Source organism: Diuraphis noxia, unplaced genomic scaffold (assembly GCF_037042655.1).
Source record: "Diuraphis noxia isolate RWA-SAM2 unplaced genomic scaffold, SU_Dnox_SAM2 contig0005, whole genome shotgun sequence".
Classification (NCBI taxonomy): Eukaryota; Metazoa; Arthropoda; class Insecta; order Hemiptera; family Aphididae; genus Diuraphis; species Diuraphis noxia.
In genome coordinates this window covers 43,821,183-43,841,908 of record NW_028301715.1, presented here as the reverse complement: position 1 = coordinate 43,841,908, position 20,726 = coordinate 43,821,183, and the positions used below count along the sequence as shown (strand labels likewise).

Genomic DNA, 20,726 nt, shown 5'->3' with positions numbered 1-20,726 from the left:
AAACGATTCTGAGCGGAAACGGTATATCTGTCTAGACTCTAGGATATATTAAAGAATATTAAAAATTTTCAAATCTTAGATTTAAAAAGAAAAACTTTTATGAATTTTTATCTAAGATAATTTGAACATTGCCGTAATTTTTATGTATTTAGTCAAAATTTGAACTTTAAATATGCTTATCAAAAAAATCGTGTCAATGTATTTTCAATATTTTTCAAATACTATTGTTACAATGAGTTAGAAGCCTTGTATAAAATTTTCAAGTTTTTCTACCCAACAAATAAATTTTTATCGATATTTATAGAAAAAAAACAAAGAAAGTTGAAAAATTAAAATGTCAGTAAACAGCTCAAAACAAATCTAATCTAAAATCAAAAATTTTATCAAATATAGAAAATGCCTATATAAACATTCAGTGAAAATTTCAAGTATCTGTAGTCATTTGCTTAGAGTTATACCAAAATAAGAAAATCGCTAAATATTAAATCCAGTGAAAATCCAATGTAGTAAAAATTTAAATTTCAAATGCTCATAAAAATTTAATTTGAATTTCCGGTGGACAATCTTGTATTAAATTTTCAAATCTTAGATTATAAAAAAATTTTTTTATGAATTTCTAGCTTAAAATAATTTGCGAATTTTTGTGATTTTTACGTATTTTTTCAAAATTCAAACTTTGAATGATTATAAAAAAATTGTGACTAGGAATTTATTTTATTTTTCAACTGATATTATAACAATATGTTAAGAGTCTTGTATTAAATTTTCGAGCTTTTATACCCAACAAATACATTTTTATGATATTAATTTTTAAAAAAACTAATAATGATCGAAAATTGCAAATACCTATGAATAGTTCAACTTAAGTCGAAATTGTTACATCAAAAACCAAAATCGATTTTGTCGAAAAATGAGTGTGCGTAAAATTTCCCGTTTTTCCTTTAATTTTAGTTTGTTTTTCTCGATTAGTTAGAAAAGTACTTAGAATTTTTTACTGTGGACCCCCCAAAGTACCAACTAGATTCACTTTCTGATCGAACGAGGTACTGAAGTCAAAAATCGAAGCATTTTTACTAACCCAAAACGTGATGACAGACACAAAAAAAAACACACATCATGGTAAAATCAATACATTCATCGCTCCGCTCAGAATCTAAAAATGGTAGTATTTTATGCAATCTTATTTGTTACAGAGTTTCACTCAGAATTATTTATAAAATAAGATTGTTTATCATAACTTCAAATTTAATGCTAAACTTGAATGGCTGAATGTTATACAACTTCTGTTAAAACTCCAAATCAACTCAGTCATCACAGTACCTTTAATAGTTTTACTTTTCATTATAAATAATCAGAATGCTAGATTGGATTGTTATATTTATCTTAGATTTCAATGAATTAAATTACGGTCAAAATATATAATATAAAAATGGATTATGTAACTAATTCCTAATAATTAATGAATTTATTTATCACCTATAATAACACTTGATTATTCCTAAGCAATTCATACAATATTAGTAATTGTGTTTATAAGAAATCAACTAAACTATAATAAATTTAGTCATACAATTACATAACATCTAATATTTAAATATACACTTTTAAAAGAAAACAGAGTCATTACTTTTAAACTCTTTCAATCAATTGATTAAAAAAATAAAACTGTAGGATATTGAATTCATCAAAAATAACAATAGGTTCACACATATCCCTTCATCTGGATCCCTGGGCACAGTAATATTGAAGGTAATGAAAAAGCAGACGGAAATTCCAAGAAAGTAACAAAATCCTCAGACGTCCAATATAGCTAAACATTACAAGATTTAAAAAACCAAATTAATGAACGCATACTTTTTAAATGTCAAACTTACTGGCTTAATCAGTACACTAAAGTAAAAAGAATAAAAAACACAATCTTTAGCTGGTCTATTTTCCCCTCGAATAGAAGATAATATAAAACAATCATAAACAGACTCCAGATCAGCCACACCCGTCTTATACATGGATACCTCATGGAAAAGGAAGAAAAACCACTGTACATCTCTTGTGGAACTGAACTAACAGTTAGCCACCTAATCACGGAATGCCGCCAATTTACGGATGGACGAAGAAATTCAAACGTACCCTTTACGTTGGACGCAGCTATCAGACCGGAAGCTACCACCATCGCACGGGTTCTCAAATTCAAAAAAAAATACCAACCTGTATAATAAAATCTAAAAACAAAATTGTGTATACTGATTGTAATTAATGGCCTTTGCTGCTGATGTTAAATATGTTCAATAAAAAATATAATAATGATAATAATTTAAAAATCTACTCAGGCCACTTTGTGATTGTGAACAATTATTAATGAATTTATTTGTATACAGTATAATTCCTTTTGGTAAAAGAATAAAATAAAATAAACTCCGTCCATATTGGTTTAACTTTACTTTTATGCGGTGAAAAAAATGTTTCTTAAATTTTTTTAGAGTGTTAAATTATAATTATCTTAATATAAATGATTTTAAAAAAAAAAACGCAACTTTCACGATTCTGGTATTACATTTATAACTGAACTACAACAATAAGGAAAAATATGTGCATTGAAGAATGGAAGTATATAATAATAATATATAATAAAAATATATATAATAATAATAATATGCTGACATTAAACTTATATATTACCATTTAACTGTTACAAATAAACAAATAACCAACAAAACGTATATGTGATATTTTCTTTAATGCGTTTTTAAATAGCCAATCGAAAAGTGTAACATTATATTAACGGTTAATAAAATATTTTATTTGAAAAAAAATGTTCTCTGATGATCTCTCTGCAGTTATTTTTATTTAACCACATCAAATTTGTGCTAAAAATTCATCAAAATCAACGAACTATGAAGATCACTTATAAAAATAAATAATTAAATAAATTAGCAAACAAAAAAAATGTGATGATGCTTCAAACAAATAAACTTAAGTATCCATTATTACGATACACGCTCAGAATATAAAACGATTCCCTATTACAAGGTAATCATAACCTGTATACTATATTACATTCTTGTAATCCTGAATTTTTATTGAATATGATACGAATTTCGTTCATAAGTTCGTTCAGTCGTTATATACTTAATGTTATTCAAGATGTCCGGTGTATATTATAGCATAACAAATAGCAATAAATTATATTATTCATATACTTACAGTAATATTTTAATATCACTTTCAAAGGAAATTATCCCAAAAAATAGTAATTTTTTTCAACAGAAATATCAATAAAAATATTATTCAATATAATATTATGATTGAATTTTATTTATATTAAAAAAAAATGTTTGAAGTGAATATATTTTTCTTCGACCTGATAACATTCATATTATGTTGTAATATTATTATTTTTTTTTTAACAAAAGTGTAGATATACAACTCAAAAAATTTGCATTTTCTAACCACGTTAAACCATTGTAAAACTTGATAATAATTTATAAGCATATTATGCAAAGATATTATCAATATAATCTTAAGAGGTGTACAAATATGTTATTTTTTCAGTAACAATTTTCAACATTGAGAAAATGAAAATATTTAAAATTGGTCGTTATTTCTATAGATACTAAAAAGGCGTTACTTGCAGCTGGCATAATATTAAAATACTAAATTATATGTGTTCAACTACATTTCGCATAATAATCGTATACGACGTTTAATAAAATACCTCTATTTGAATTTGGAAATACACCAATTCACTTCCTAAAGGTGTGCGGTAAATTTCAATTCTTTTGAGTTGGAATTTTCATTAAATTGAAAAAGTGAACGGAATTGGGAAAATTCTTCATATGAAGATGAAAATAATGATATTTACTAAACAAAACTTTATAAAGTACACCAATGAATAATTCATTTTTGGTTTTGACGGTAAAATTGATTTCGATTAATAATTAGGTACACCACATAGAATCGACCATAATTATTAACATTTATTATACACTATTGTATAAACAATATTATATATATTTACATTTTACAAATAATAAACAATCTGTATAAATAGCTAGATACAAAAAGAATATGTGATAAAGATATAATTAACCAGTCATAAAACTTGAGTTGAAAGAAGCCAACCATTGATGACACTTTCTGTTAGTGTGTTAACTAATTTAATTTAATATATCACGACACCGCTTACGTTTCAGGCGTCTCGAATAAAATTTTAAATTCTGATTAATAATTATTTTAATAACACTGATTATTTCCTTCTTTTTTTTGTAATTAACTAAGAATATTTAGATAATTGAGTGGATGAATTAATTTATGTCGTGTAATATTACAATATTCAGCATGAGAAAATAAAAATAAATTTATAAATTACTCTAATATAATATTCAGTAATTTAAATTAAACAGTATATTTCAATATATATTGAGTAACTATGAGAAATGGAAAAACTATTATTTTTTTTATTGCCTATTAATAGTTTATATTGTATTAGTAATAGTACAACAAATTACTTTAGTAACAATATAAATACATACATCAAAAAATATACCTAATAATATAGGCTGCCAGACCGTCTTCACTCATAATCGATTTTCGTATTCATAAATCCAATAAATTATACTTTAAACCTAATTAATCTCGATATTGAATATACATTAGGTACAGCGATGATCGATGTGATTTATGAATCACATCTTTGCAATGACGAAATATACTCAACTAAACAATAGAGAGGTAACCAACTCACCCCTTTTTTATAACATATACATTTAAAAAAAACAATAGGTATATAACTTATTAATTTTTGAGATAACTTTTGACACACGTGTCGTATGCTATCTACCAACAAATTTTCGGTGTCGTATGCTATCTACCTTTATCTACGTAAGCTACCGTAATCTGTAGGTATTGACAGTATCGATATTATATTTCTATATATATTTATAACTCCATTAGAAATTTCAAAGTTTTTTATTTTAGAATTTATTATGTGTTCGTTGATCAACAATATCAAACGTCGAAGTTGTGTGTTTTTCATTAATTGTAAATTTATGGTTTTATAAAATGAGTACTCTGGGTGAATTATATAGAAAAATTATTTTTAATGACGAAACTTGTACCTATACAATTTTTAAAATATTGTGATTTATTACCTAATACAAAACTGTGTACAAAGTTAAATTCTATTGGACAACAATGTAATGGTTAAATGAAAGAAACTTTAAAAAATAGCCAAAAACGTGATGTAAACGGCGCGAGCTATTATTATAACAAAATATTTACGATGTAAAAAAAAAAGAGTTGTCAAATATGGCAATCCATTCGTAAAGAAAATCTATTTTTTACTTACACCGATAAAAATGGAAATAATAATAGTGGATTAAGTTTATGCGAAATATTGGAACTTGTTTGATGCTAGACTAACAGAAAAAAATACTGGTAGAAGACATCACACAGTCTCGGATTGGTATAATTTGTGTCGAGCCGTTGTCATCGAACAGTTTAAACATTGAGGAAAAATGAGAAGTAAAGGATACAATGTACAGATTGACGAGTGTCTTTTCCAAGGCAAACGAAAGTACAATAGAGGCAGATTACGGCTTGGTGATCATAAACTTAATGATGGATAATTCAAATTCCTATTCAGATTCAAGTTCTTGTTCTGATTTTGAAAACGATTCTGACGAAGAAAATTAAAATATTGAAAACCAAAACAGAAATTACGGAAATCGCGTTCAAAGATCTTGGTTGTTTGTTATTTTACCATGATGTGTGTGTGTGTGTTTTTTTTTTAGTGTATGTCATCACGTTTTGGAGCAGTAAAAGTGCAAATTGTACAATTTTACTCATAAATTCGTGATTCATCACTCTATTTGTTAGAATAATCAATAATGGCATTCACAGAACTTAATAAGAAATGTAATAATCCTTTTTGGACGCAAAAAAACTATTTAAAAATAATATTCAAGTACACGAAAAAAATCTATAAAAATATTTATACAATTTCTGAGTCGAGGCACATTAATTATAACCTATAGGTTTGCAACTCTTCAAAAAAATCCATAAAATCCAAACTAATTAATATTGCTAATACTTATTAGTTATTACGATTAATGATACTTGACACTATGGTAATGATGTTTAAACAGTATTCGTAATGGAAATCGGTAACTTCACTAAGATCCAGAATGAACGAAAAGTTGGTTTCAATGCGAAAACTATACTTTTTCGTTTGTTTGATATTAAAAGCCTGCTTTACAATACATTTGTTCCAACAGGTCAAACTGTTAATCAATCTTATGATAAAAAGTTTTAATTCGGTTGAAAAATTAAATTGGAAGAAAATGTCCCTAAAAGTTTCAAGCTTGACCGTTGCAACTACATCACGACAATGTACCTACGCTCATGCACTCTTGTCAATTCGTAAATTTCTCGCTAAAAAATTAATCATCGTCATTTTTCGCCGTCTCTTATTCACCTGTATTGCATCGTATAATTTTATTTTTCTTACAACAAAAACTGATCTCAAAAGACAAAGATTCTATGACGTAAAGCAATATGAACAAATTCAAAGCGTATAATGTCATTAACTCACCAAACATAAATTTAAATTTTTCAACGGTGGATTATAAAATTGAAAGGCTATAGTGGAATACAATTTTCAGATGATAAAATAAGTTACAGTTGAACGATATTAATTTTTATCTTCTTTAATAAAATAAACAAACGTATTTTATGATCTCACCTCATTAAATTTAATATAATTTAAATATTTTTAACCTTTGATTATTTTCATTATATTGTGTAATATATTATAATTTATAATATTTTTAATGGCTATTATATAATAACTATTTTTTAGCATCCAATATCACCTTAGAATCATTTATTCAAAATATGAAAAGTTCATTAAATGTATGTATTCACCACTGTCACAAAGTTAGTCGAGTGAAGAAAGACAAGTACCAAGTGTTGACATTACGTCTTTGTATAGTACAGTTCGTATTTTTTCATAGCTTTACAATTTAAATGGCATTATATTATTATCCAGATACTATAAAATATATGATTAAACTAAATAAACTACGGAACACTTAAGTTTGGATGTACCTTGATAGGGTAACTGGGAACATTACACTTTTTTATTCTTGAATGACGTAGCTAAGTTTTTTGGGAAGGGTATACTTAATAACTTAATAACTAATAAAGTACGTGTATTATAATGTATCCAAATTGCCTATCTAGGCCGCCGTGCAATCATTTTAATAACGAAATTTTAGAAATAATATAGCTAGGTACAACTGTACGAATCTAATGAGATACTTAAAATATGGATCATTTGATTTTGATACAAATACTAAAATAGAAGAACGTCCACGAAAAAATATACCTGTCTAATTAATAGAATAGTAGAAGACAGAATTTATGAAAACATTTTAGTTATATTTATATTTTACACACCTTGAAGATATATTTTTTCAACGCTTAAATACTTAATTAATTTAACTGAGTTCAACAATAATTTTTGAAACTTAATAAATTCTAAAGTCAATATTTAAATATTTAGCGTCAAATGAGACCCATATCAGTACAACCACATTACCACAAATATAATCGCAGTTATAATGAAATTTATAGATTCTTTATAAGACATCGTAAAACATTTAATAACAGCCATTTCGCTGAGGTATCAACAAATAAAAATTTTCTTTTATTTCAACACAATCATTTAATCTAAATTAATTTATTAACTCTACCAACATATTTTACAAACCGTTAAAATTTAATCTAATTTCGTGAGTCAACATAATATCGGCTATGACTTTTTATTCAAATTTACAATGACACTATGTTTTAAAAAGCTTTCAATTTACTGTACTCAATTTGATGTTATTTCCTATTCTATCTGTTAAAATTTAATAATTTATCAACATAACTAAATATATATGGAATGCATAAATGTGTATTTTCAATATCCGTTTTTCAAGGATTACATAAAATTGAACTATGTGTAGTAAGCCCGTGATTAACCACTATACTATATTATTGTTATATCCTTATATCATATGCAATAAAAATAACTAATAAGTGTTAAAATTAAAACAATATAATATATTTAAATATTTGCATTTTTTATTATTATTATTGTTATTTTTTTTTATTGGTCTTGAAATTATACATTTTTATTTAATAATTAATGGCATTAGCATTACATAGTACACACCTTTACATTCTATTTAATATTTTTTTTTTTTTTTTTTATTTTTTTTTTTTTTATTTAAATAAATAAGCCTCAAAAATAGCCATTGGCATAAAAGTAAGAAAATATTTACAAGAATCAGTAGTTAAATAAAATGTTATAACATCTAGATAATTTATACAAAATCACATATTTTTACTTTCAATCCATTAAACAGAATATATAAATCATAAATAGTCATATTAATTTAGTATTATTCTTAAGTACTGTTAAAACGAAATCATCAAAAATTATACAATTGAAATCTCAATAATGGCCATTCATCGATTTCGAAAGACACTCTTTACTTTAAGAATTGAGATCTGATAATGAATAAATTAAACAGAGTAAGTGAGGTATGGGAAGTATCAATGAATATCTTTGTTTCATTTCCTACAGAACATTTTATGGAGTTTGAATTATTGATATAAAGACTTGAACTTATCAAAGTCTTAATCAATTCCCACTTATTTCCAAATTGAATTTTGTCAAACAAATATGTATATTATATATACCTAGAATATATGTAGTATATATTTGTATCTTTTATGAACATTTAAACAGATGTGTATTACATTGAAAAAATATAATTCTAGAATATTGTCTATATTCTACATTCAATTATATGATAATTTTAACAAATTACAAATATAATTACACCTAGACATTAACCTTAGATATAGAATTAGATTTAAATATAACTTATATTTAAAGCTAGTTATTATTTTTTGCATTGCATCAGATATAATCGCTGCTAAGACGGAACCGTATAGATGAGTGATTTTTATTACAACTGATCGAATGTAGGTACTTTGTATTTTTAGGAACTATTCAACTTTACCCAGAATAATTTGAATTTAAATATAACATCGATATAACATAACTTGCCTTTACTAACAATTATACTATTATCACTAACGTGTGGATAATAGTTTAACAGATATTTTAACAGTCTCACTTCAACTTTACTCGATATTTTAAATTTAATCAATTTTAGGCTTATCAATTTTTACACAGCGGTGATTTAACTGGGTTCTTTCATAAGTTAAACATGCAGAAAAAAATAGTAAAAATACGATTTAAGACTTTTTTAATGACTTTCAATAGACCATTAAAACAATTTTTAAATCTTCACAACATTTCAGGGAGGGGGTGGGCTGCAGCACCCTCAGTCCTCCCCCTTGCTAAGCCACTGTACACAGAGATAGGTGAAAAGATAGGTGATTCAAATTATTTAATCAAAGCCATGGTAATTTTTCACTTCCAGTGATAAATTTGACTTAATCAAGTCACGTTTGTACATTTAAAGTAGTAATACACGTATATATTATGATATATATTTGTTTAAGCCAATGTCCATTTGAATATAATACTAAAAGTAAAATTTGTGGCCATTCGTTAAAAAATAACTGCAATTTATTATTTCATTGTTGATATCCCTAAATTATATTTAACAAACAATAATCTTAATATATTCTATTAACGATTAACGGATTTATCAACACAATATTGTTTTAGGATGGTTTTAAAAGTACCTAGTACATTAATAGAAATATTGTTTTAAATGTTTTGCAATTTCACAATTATACTAGGAGGTATAGTTTTTTAATAAAATAATGAACCTAGTATAAAATTTAAGTTTTCTCACATAAATGTATAAATCCATGATTTGTAATTTAAAATATTATAACTACTGAATCACGATTACCTAACTTAATGTATACGTTCAAAATTAATTGAATAAGCTACTGTACGTACAATGTACATTAGCAATTATAGTTGGAATTTTACAAATCTTACCAGTAGAGCAATGCATTTATATACTTTTTAAATAAACAATTAATATTAGTGTAAACATTTTTGGTTTGAATTCTAAATTCGTATCATTAAACATTAGATTTATCTCTTATTATTCAAATATTTGACAGAAGTGATATTTTTATTTTTAACAGCACACATTTTCTATCTCTACAAAAAAAGCTTTTAAAGAAAACTTTCAATCAAAGAATATACCCAATACTAATAATGTTTTTTAAGAATATAATAAACACTTAAAGTGAAACAAAAATTTTGATATAAAAGACTAACGAGTTCTTCATCTCCTTATTAATTTAATAATTAATATAAGGTTCTATTATACTCCTTTCAGTTTTACTTAGCAATTTTTTTTTAATATGGCGTTTTCAATTGAGTTATAATGTGTGAATAATCATAACTTTGAACAGAAATAATGTGAAAGTCAAACTTTTTAATGTTTATATTATTTTAATTTACACCATCAGAATTCTAATTTTTAGTCCAGTCAGTGAATTATAAATATTAAATAAACGAAAATATACCAAAAATTAGTTGGAAACATAGATTTAAAAAAATTATTTTTTACTTAATTGTTGGTATATATTTCTAAGAAGAATCATTATAAAATGTACCAGATAATTCAATAAGTAATAAGCGTTACAGCATTTTAATTATAAATTTGCTTATTAATTGAATGTTCCAAACCTTTGTATCATTATTATTATTATTATTAAACATGTTCGTATAAAAACAAATATTTTGGAATGAGATTCGTAAATATTATTTTGCCCTACTCACTATTCCATAACACAAAGTTTATGTCTGCGTAGCTCTAATGTACAACATCATTTTCGATAGTGTGATCCATTACCGTATAGTTCCACATCAGTAGACGTGTGAAAAAATAATTTGGGCACGAATAGAATGTACTCAATTTTTTATGTTACATACAACCAAACCGAATGTTTTACAAACGTAATAAAACTTCAATTGAAAATTGGCATTTATAGGGGCGAAATATTTTGTTTGGTTTTCATTTTGTCCTTATTGAGGTAATTTAAGATTCTCTTGAATTTCGTATACATTATAATCTTGTATAGATTTCTGGTTGGATAAACCATTATGAATTCACGGTTTTATTTTTTTTTTCCTACCCTAAAAATGCACCTATAACCTACAGACCCAGAAAAATTACACAGCACAGCGTATTCATATACCGTTATGGCTTGCATTTTTAATGATACTTAGCTAACAATATATTTAAACACATACAACCATGGATGGTAGTAGAAAAAATGCAATAATTGTCCTTGTCTCCTCTGGCAAACGATATATTTCGATATGCAAATTTTATTACATCGTCAGTGTACATTTTTAAAATTCAAACTATATTCTGAAATTTACACTATTTTTTTTTTCATTTTGTAGTTGTGTTGTTTAAAAACATTACGCTTTAGTATTATGGTCTATGAGGTTGTTTTCCTTGATATATTTACATTTAGGTAAGTAGACAACCAAGTATTTTGCATGTTACTCGCTCTACACAGTATAAAAAATAAACATCGAAGAACAAAACGGACCAATAAATCGTAAATATATGTATAGAATACACAGTATACTAAAATTTGTTGTCTTAATAGTTATTCAGTTCTTGCAGATATACTTTGAATTAATATTTAAAACTTAGAAAAATATTGTTTTTATATATCGACTTTATGTGCACAACTTTGGTATAAAGTAAAATTGCATTGATTGATTATTTTTTATAAATAACATTGAATTATGCCTAACTAATTTTAAATTAATTACATGAAATACTTATGAATCGGGAACATTAAACAATAATATTAGATAGGTATAACAATTTTTAAACACTTCTATAAACTATATAGTAAAAATAAATTGATCTATGTAGATAACAACAAAATTTAGGTTAAAATTAACGAAAGTAAAATTTTGAAACGTTAATATTTTCAGAAATATAAACTCCACAAAATGTCTATAGTGATTTTTTTTGGAAATAATTAAAAAATATATTTTTTAACTTTTTTACCAAAACATAAAAATAGATTAAAATATGAAATAACTTTAGTTCTTACCCCTGTAAGTCTTATTACAAAACCAGAATTTTGATATCTCCATTATTTCGGGAGATATTGCAATACGTAAATCCTTGCGGGACACCCTGTATATATATATTATAGGTAATATTTAATATTAATACAATCAGATAAAGCAATATTTTTATTTTAGTACCTATCATAAAAGATTAGAAAAATATTTTTATACATTTCTTATATTATTTATGTTTTTACTACATTAATTGACAAGATATTAAGAAGTCAGGTACAAAAGTTCAATAAAACAGTGATGTAATAAATGATATTTTAAAACAAACATTTTACACGGTTAGATACGTTCTACATGCAGGAGCAGTAAATGTGTTATTGAAATACACCCCACAACTATAAAAAGTAAAAGTATAGATATACACAGTTATACTAGAAATTAAGAGTTATCTACCCAATGCCACCCAACTACATGTTGGGCTCGATTTCGATAACTAGGAGTGAACCAATCTCTGCTACCTGAGATAATAATATATTACTATACATATACCTACCCTGTCTTTATCTCGTAATAATGATGCACAGGGCTTATTAGTATTTATCTCGGTATTTATATTATTACCAACGCAAGTCTTACAATTATATGTGATACGGACGGTTTATCTAGGCCAATCGCGATGAAATATTATGACAATTGATACAACGCGTTCACGCGGACATCGTCAACGTCGGCATTCGGCTACTGTAGGTGTCATCGTGATTTTATATATACGTTCTACATACATGTATAATGGAGCGTGACCAAGGAGATAGATCACTCTTCTAGAGGTTTTTTTATTTAAATATTTTTTTTTTACCTATAGATAGGTACTAAGGTGACGAGGTTTATATAGAAATATTTGGCCATTTTATGTATTGGCTGGATGGACTCAATTTCAATGAGAACGATTTTTGTCCAACATGTATTAAAGTATTGTTTTATTTTTATTTTTATTACTATCTATTACCTCAATTGTTCTAATTGTTCTTTTTTGAAACAAATTGATTAAAACATTGTAAAAAAAAAATGCATTAAAGTATACAGAGTGAAGGAAGATTTTTCTTATCGTTGCCCCCCACGCGAAAAGAAAATCATAAATCTACCACTATATAATATATACTGCAACGTAATATTTAACTAATATACGAGATGTAACGAAATGCACTATAATGTCATAAATACAGTATGTTGACGTACCTGTAACAAGACGTACACTTCCATTTAGTCGGACGGGTTTGAACGCGACAGCGGCGGCGGCGTGCTGAGCGATTCGCGTGACATCCAGCAGTCATTAGCACGTCATCGTCGGCGCACGGGCACGTGACCCAGAGGGTGGTAGATGGTTAAGCGGCGTACCATGTGCGAACGAAAAGAGACGAGACGATGACGATGGGTACTTGGCACGCGGCGGATACTTGTTGCGGGATCTAAGAAATCGCACGACACGGTGGGACGGTGAGACCGTGTGTCGCGGGTGCAGTGGACCAACACAAGCAGCGTCGGCAGACGTGAAACAGCGTAAGAAGAAGCCGGTGACGGCGGTGATTACGGCAACGGCAGCGACGGCGAATGACGGCAACGAGCACGCCTAGTACGCGGCCCGAAACTTTGTGCTTCACTGTCGTGCTTCTGCGGCGACCGCGGCGTCGTTGTCGCCGGCGGTGGCGGCGTCAGCGTCGGAAGCGGACCAGTAGACGATCTGGCGGCGGCGTTGTTTCGTTGTGGGCACACACGCGCACCCCTCCTCCGGCGCACTGTGATAGGATAAATTTGAATTATTGGTGTAACCAAAAACATGTGTTTTTCTTCCCCCTCATTTGACTTGAGTATTGAAGTTAGTACGCTGCAGAGCCGAAAAAATAATTAATGCTACATTTCTTCAATGTGTGCGATGCAAACGTTTTGAAAAACTAAAAATTCACTGATTTTAGCGTTGACATGCCTATACTAAGTCCATCATGAGAATCTTTTTTTATATCAACAATTTATTGAGTACGTCAATAATGGGTATAATGTTTTAATATTATATACATCTGCAGAATTTAACGTTTTATCAGAAAAGTTTTAATTTTATATCATAAACAATTTTTATACAACTTTTTAGTAAAAAATCTTTTTTATATTTCTAAATAGCATCATTAGAGGTAGGTACCTAATGTTTTGTAGTTCCGGTCGGCCACCATCTCGAATAAGATTCTTACGATTGCAAATGTCCCATCACATGGGCGTAATTAAGAGGGTGAGAGGGATAGATCCCCCAAAAAACTTTTATTTTACTGCTAACATTTTATATTTGGCGGGGTTGGTTACTGTATGAGGTTTACAGATTTTGCTAAAAATCATATAGGTAATCTAAAAAAAAAAAAACGAATTCCTAATTACGCCACTGCCCCATCAACGCCGACGAGTATAACTTTAATTATAAACATACCACAATTTATTTATCTGTTTTTTTTTTTTAACCAATTTAATATTGTTAGAAAACCAATTGTTATATTGCTATTGGTGGAAATATGAAACGAACTATGCAATTGCCGTACGTTATAATATTTAAACAACGGAGATATAGACTCTAGATACCGTTAATTGCCAGCCAAGTGTCACCAATGGATGATTTATTATTTTAAAAAATATTATTGTTACTTATAACATAACATATACTTATTGTGCTACGCACTGTACAGACTACTGCAGACTTTCTAAATCTAAAATTTAAAAAAAAACATAATATTTACATATATTATTATACGAGTTTGATATATAGTCAGTGGCGCCGATCCCTATATCCAACTATGCCGACTGCCATAGTGAACTATATCAGCTATATCATAAATTACTGATAACACAATATGAAAATAGATATGATGGTAGTATTTCAGCCCCCCACGGGTACACGTACACCAATTGGTAGGTGGGTGGTACTATTAAAATTTGATATTTGCCATACTCCATTTTTTTATAGTTCGGCACCACTGAATATAGTTATTGTCCAGCCCCTATTAATTATGATTTGAAATAATTGTCCAAGCATTAGAGAATAAAAATAAATGTTAGCTATATAACTACTTATTGACATAGAATTTATTTATATTTAATTATTCTCATACTTTTTTGGAGTTACGTTCTAATTACATAATAACAATAAGCGATGATGCACTCTGATTACACTGTTGAAATGTACGTGTCCCAATGACCATCATTCATCTAAAAACTAACTACACGCTAAAATACATTAACATCTGGTATATTCACATGGTAATCGGAAGTAATTGGTCATTATTCTGTATTTTTGCAGTAACGATAAATTTTACTATACACCTATGTGTACCAATATCTTTTTCCAAAGGTTTACACAATCGAGATCCCAATAATAATAGTTTTTTATATAAAAACAGCGTTATTATTTATCAAGGGCTCGCCCACATTTAATTTTAATCAAAAATGTATTTAATCCTATTACTTATACGGTACAACCAACAATATATAGATTATATTATAAGTAAATGTATTAAACCAATTGACGATATAATTCACAACAATAATAATAATTATACCTCACATTTATAAAAATTATCTTGAAAATCAACTACGTTGAAGAAAATACAAAAATGGAAAGCATTACAAATTTACCCAGATGCCTATTATCTGGGTTTTAAGTGTTTTGAACTAATATATGGGAAGACCGTAATTTTGGAAGGGAAAGAGTCCAAAGGTTCGAAAATGTTTAGAAATAGAATAATTTTAGCTGTGAATATTATTGATTTATTGTATTAAGAATAGTTTTATATTTTTGTAAAATCAGTCATAACTAGAATAAAGAGCTATAGTATTTTAAAATTAAAAATTACTAGTGTCTTTGTTGGACCCTAGTATTTTTATCCCAAGTTACAACTTTACACATGGGAATACATGGCGAGTGTATTATACACTGGTGTGTCCTTACCTCATAACAATATTCACTTGAAATAAAACATTAATTTTGAAGTAGGTGTAAGGTTAACGGACAATGAGTATATTATTATTTTTATTTGTTTAATTCTACTTCCCATTGTATTTTTTTTTTTAATTATATACGGTAGTTAAGTCTTGACCCAGCGACATACCATCGCGGTTCTCGAAACCATACAATGAAATGATTTCATTGAAATCATAAATATAACTGATGTATTAATTGATAAAAATATATTATATTATCCACATATTATATGGATAATTTGTGTATTAACAATAGACAATAGGGTGTTAATTGATTAATATTCAAGTGCAACCAGAAATTATTTTATGAGATACATTTTTAGAAAATATGCCGCATACTCCAAATATTATTTACCAATTATACAATTATACATCCTTGCATATTATGCTCAATATAAATTACTATCGTAATAATATGCGTAAGTACAACGGGCTTACGGGCGTAGCAAGAGTCTTCTTATACTAACACAACTATAACTGTTTTAGTCTACCCCCTGCCATTTACATAGGTCTCATACCTGTGAATAATATTGGTGTCGTGAGTTTTGATGTATGCATCTCAAAACAGTGCCCTCGGCTCGTAATCCTCAGGAAACGGGCGACGCGTTTTGTCAGACCGGAAACGACGGGACTCTCAACTGTACGTGCAAGACTCGTTCCGCAGGAACTACGTTTCATCGCTATTAATACACACTCGCAAACGACAGCGCGACAACGGTTTGAACGATCATCATTCGGCACAATGGACGTGGATAAAAAAGTTGGCCTGCTTTTCGTAATACTGACTGCACAACGTATGACAGAAAATATGAAAATTACGAATTACGATTGCATTTCACACTTTAAAATAATATTATATTATACGTACCACGTACGGTCCAAAGTGTATACTTTATGTATACTCTATGGATCTATCCCGTTTATTATACAATAGTGACCACGGTCACCGAATTTATACCACGGTCGATGAATTTATACTGCGATCTAGGCAATAGCCAATAATAATAACAGCAACATCGCCACCGAGACCGCAATCATGGTTGAAGATAGACAGGTTTCGAAACGCAGCTGTGATTATTGGGGCTCTAGTCCGTCAATCCTCGGATACCAGCGAGAATGATACCCAGCGCTCCATGCGGTACTATTTAGCTTTATTTATAATTCTCCATGATACTTTTTGAATTTTGCCATGTATTTTAATTTTAACTTGCCTAGTAAACAACACAATATTGAATATTTTAAGATTTTTTTTGATTTCTTGCATAAATAAACAATTATAATATATAAATATAACACGTATGAATGATAATATAAAACATTTATTAACACATTTTTTAAACATTTATTAACCTAACTGGATACAAGTTTTGAAAGTTTCTTTTTGGCTCTATTAATTTTATTTGATTTTTGATTTTCAACGTATTTAAAACGATGAAAAATGGAAATTGGTGCAACACTATACAAAAGCAAATTATTGAAGATTGTATTGTATTCATGTATTATTGTAATCTTTATTCTAAATCCCAAACATCATGTCAAATAATATATAATAATAATATATAATTTGCAAGGCTCGGAACTTTATGCGCTAAAATTTACTCAAATATGCACATACATATGCGTTAAAATACATCAAAATATGCGGTATAATATGCAGTAATGCGATTAGGCTCAATTGTTTCACCCTATACGACACTAAATCCATAAGAAAAACAATTTCTAATAACATATGGCTACGGACATGGAAACAAGGTTCCACAAAATTAAATTAAATTAAATTAAAAATTCCATACATCCATGGCCCTATCCGTCGGACTCCTCAAGGAAAATAGAAACCGCAATAAACAGAATGCGAACAGGACACACATGGCTAACACACCAATATCTGATGAAAAAGGAAGACCCTCCCATTTGTGCCAGTTGTGGTATTCTCACAATCAAACACATCATATCCGAATGCCGCATATTATACGAAACAGACAAACGGGAAGCAGGTGTATCAAACATTTTATCAGAAGCCCTACACCCAGACAATATTAGTAATATGATAACATTTATAATTAAGTCCAAGCTTATAAATTGCATATAACCTGTAAATAATTGTATATATATGTAACCTATTGTAAACCAACGCCAATGGCCTTTGACGCCGAGGCTTAATAAAAAAAAATTAATTAAAAATAATATGCAGTAAAAAAATGGAAAATATGCAAAAAATATGCAATTTATAGGGCAATTTATTGAACAAAATAAATTTTACATGCAAAATTGTAAACATAATTGTTCACAAATTACCTACAATTTACAATATAATATATTTCATAGCATGATACAAAATATTCATGTAGTGGTAAATTTTGATAAAAATAAATACAGGCCGGTCGGCGGTCACTATTACCTACGAGTTCTCAGTAGTATAGAGATAATATTATTGTTGAGTGCATTGGGAGCAATACAGTAATAGCCGTTGATGAATTAATTTATTTTGTCAAATGATATTAAATTTAGAATTTCGGTTGTCATAATTTATATCCAATATATTTTTGTTTAACTATAAATTTCTAAAAAAAAAAATATGCATAAAAATGTTCTTAAACCTAAAATATGCGTATTCGTACAATAAATAACGAAATATGCAAAATTATGCAACAAAAAATGTTGTATTTAAATTATACGTACCATTGTACGATTCATTAATCGAATTTGCATCGGATCAGAATTTCAATATGCAGTACCTATGCACTTTCTAGACAAATATGAAAATGCCTAAAGTTCCGGGCCTTGATAATTTGTCATGCCAAATATCCAATAATAAAAATTCGCGGGTAAATGTTTAAAGATAACATTGATAATAAATAAAAAAAATGTTTAGCCGCAAGAACGCTAGCTACTATTCTCACACAGGCCCTCAGCTGTTTATATACGAGAATCTTTGGGAATCATTTCTGTTGTATAGTTTTAATGGGTAGTTTCATAACCTGTTTATCTTAAGCCATGACCGCGATCAACGCTTTGTTGACAATTCGTACAGGCCTTTTAATTCACATTCACTTTGCTACCAGGGAAATAGTTCTGATTTTAGTCATGACAATACATATATTATCACGATTCTTTACTTCTTTAGTAGTTCAGTCGTTCAGTGTACCTACTACCTAGTGTTTACTTTTGGACGGTGTAATTTTGAATATGGTTTTCGTTTAATTTTAGCAAAATAATGGTTATATTTTTCCATAAAATTGTCAATAACTGCGATTGTTTATGTTTTTAACTATTGTTAATATAATAATATTTATAAATTGTGGCTTGGTGAGGCGCGGTCGTACGCTCAATCTGCGGAAACGCACTGAGCGTACGTACCGGCCGCAGTTGCTAGCTCCCGGATGGGTGACCACCCGGGATTTTTAGCAACATATCCTTGCCACACTTACACAAACACGTGTTACAACCCTACCCAATTAAAAACCTACAAACAAATATACAAAAATAATCCCTACCGTACCACCCCACACCCAATGGCCTATGTTGCCGCGGGTTCTCCTTACAAAAAAAAAAAATATATATATATATATAAACATTATTCTTGTACTAGATGTACTTCATTTACATAATATTATATTCATTGCTACATGTATGCAATATTTGTACATTTTATTGTTATTTATTAATCATTCCATAGACCATATTCAAAATACTTAATAATAATAACAAGCGAGAACGTTTAATATATGTAGCAAAAAAGCAAGAACAACCGTATTGCGCTGATGGACGATGCAAGAACGTAGACGACCGTCGTAATCACGGGAACAATTTTGTGCGTATTCCGGAAGACGTGTGACAAATATTATGAAGTATTACACGTGTTCTATACTTCTATTAAATATTATTTAACTATTCAGAATTATATAGTACCTATACCGACTATACCTAATACATATGTATAATACATTCGACGTGACGACGTACCTCATTATCATGAATCAATCATTTGAAAATTATGGTCTAAAACCCGTTTACTGGACACTATTATTATTTTAGAAGTTACCTATAGCAGTTTCAAATTTACGATTATATATGACAAGTAATACGTATTTCACGAGGCGCATCACTAAACGTATTTATCTTTGCTGTGAACTTTATTAAGTATGGACGCTTGAATTTCTACTCTTTAACCTAATGGCCTAATCTATAGAGTTAAAAGTATAACAGTAGATTTACCGATTCCAGTCACAGAACCCGAGGTCTCCCGCAATGTTATAACTGTTATAAGAATAAAACTACAACGCACATAAGAATAATATTAATATATTATGAATTATGTCTTTATAAAGGGAAAAATAGTTAAACAATTTTGTTACTTAATTGACAAATGTTGTGTAGCCTAACGCCCATCCGACGGGAGATCCTGGAGACTTCGAGTTCTATTATAGGAGCTGATAGACCAAATGGCCTAGCCACTACACTTGTTACTTGACTGATCCATCCGAAAACCAAAGGGTAGTTTAGTTTAACATTTTAGATTATCCGTTTGCCGAAAGGCAGGTATGCTCCCCCCTAAGGGGGCATCGTCCTGTCCCCACTCCCATTCTGGTTGGCTAATTTAGCTTTTAGGAGT

At 28.6% G+C, this 20,726-nt stretch overlaps 1 protein-coding gene across 1 annotated transcript in view; it reads right to left on the bottom strand.

The window, feature by feature from the left end:
• The window catches only part of Dop1R1 (Dopamine 1-like receptor 1), a 234,156-nt gene extending 220,276 nt beyond the window's left edge, over window positions 1–13,880 (bottom strand). Inside the window, exon 1 of the mRNA XM_089228932.1 lies at window positions 13,337–13,880. Within this exon, the coding sequence (XP_089085058.1) occupies window positions 13,337–13,360 (24 nt within the window). The 5' untranslated portion in view covers window positions 13,361–13,880. The remainder of the gene's footprint in view (window positions 1–13,336) is intronic.
• Between the last annotated feature and the right edge of the window lie 6,846 nt (window positions 13,881–20,726).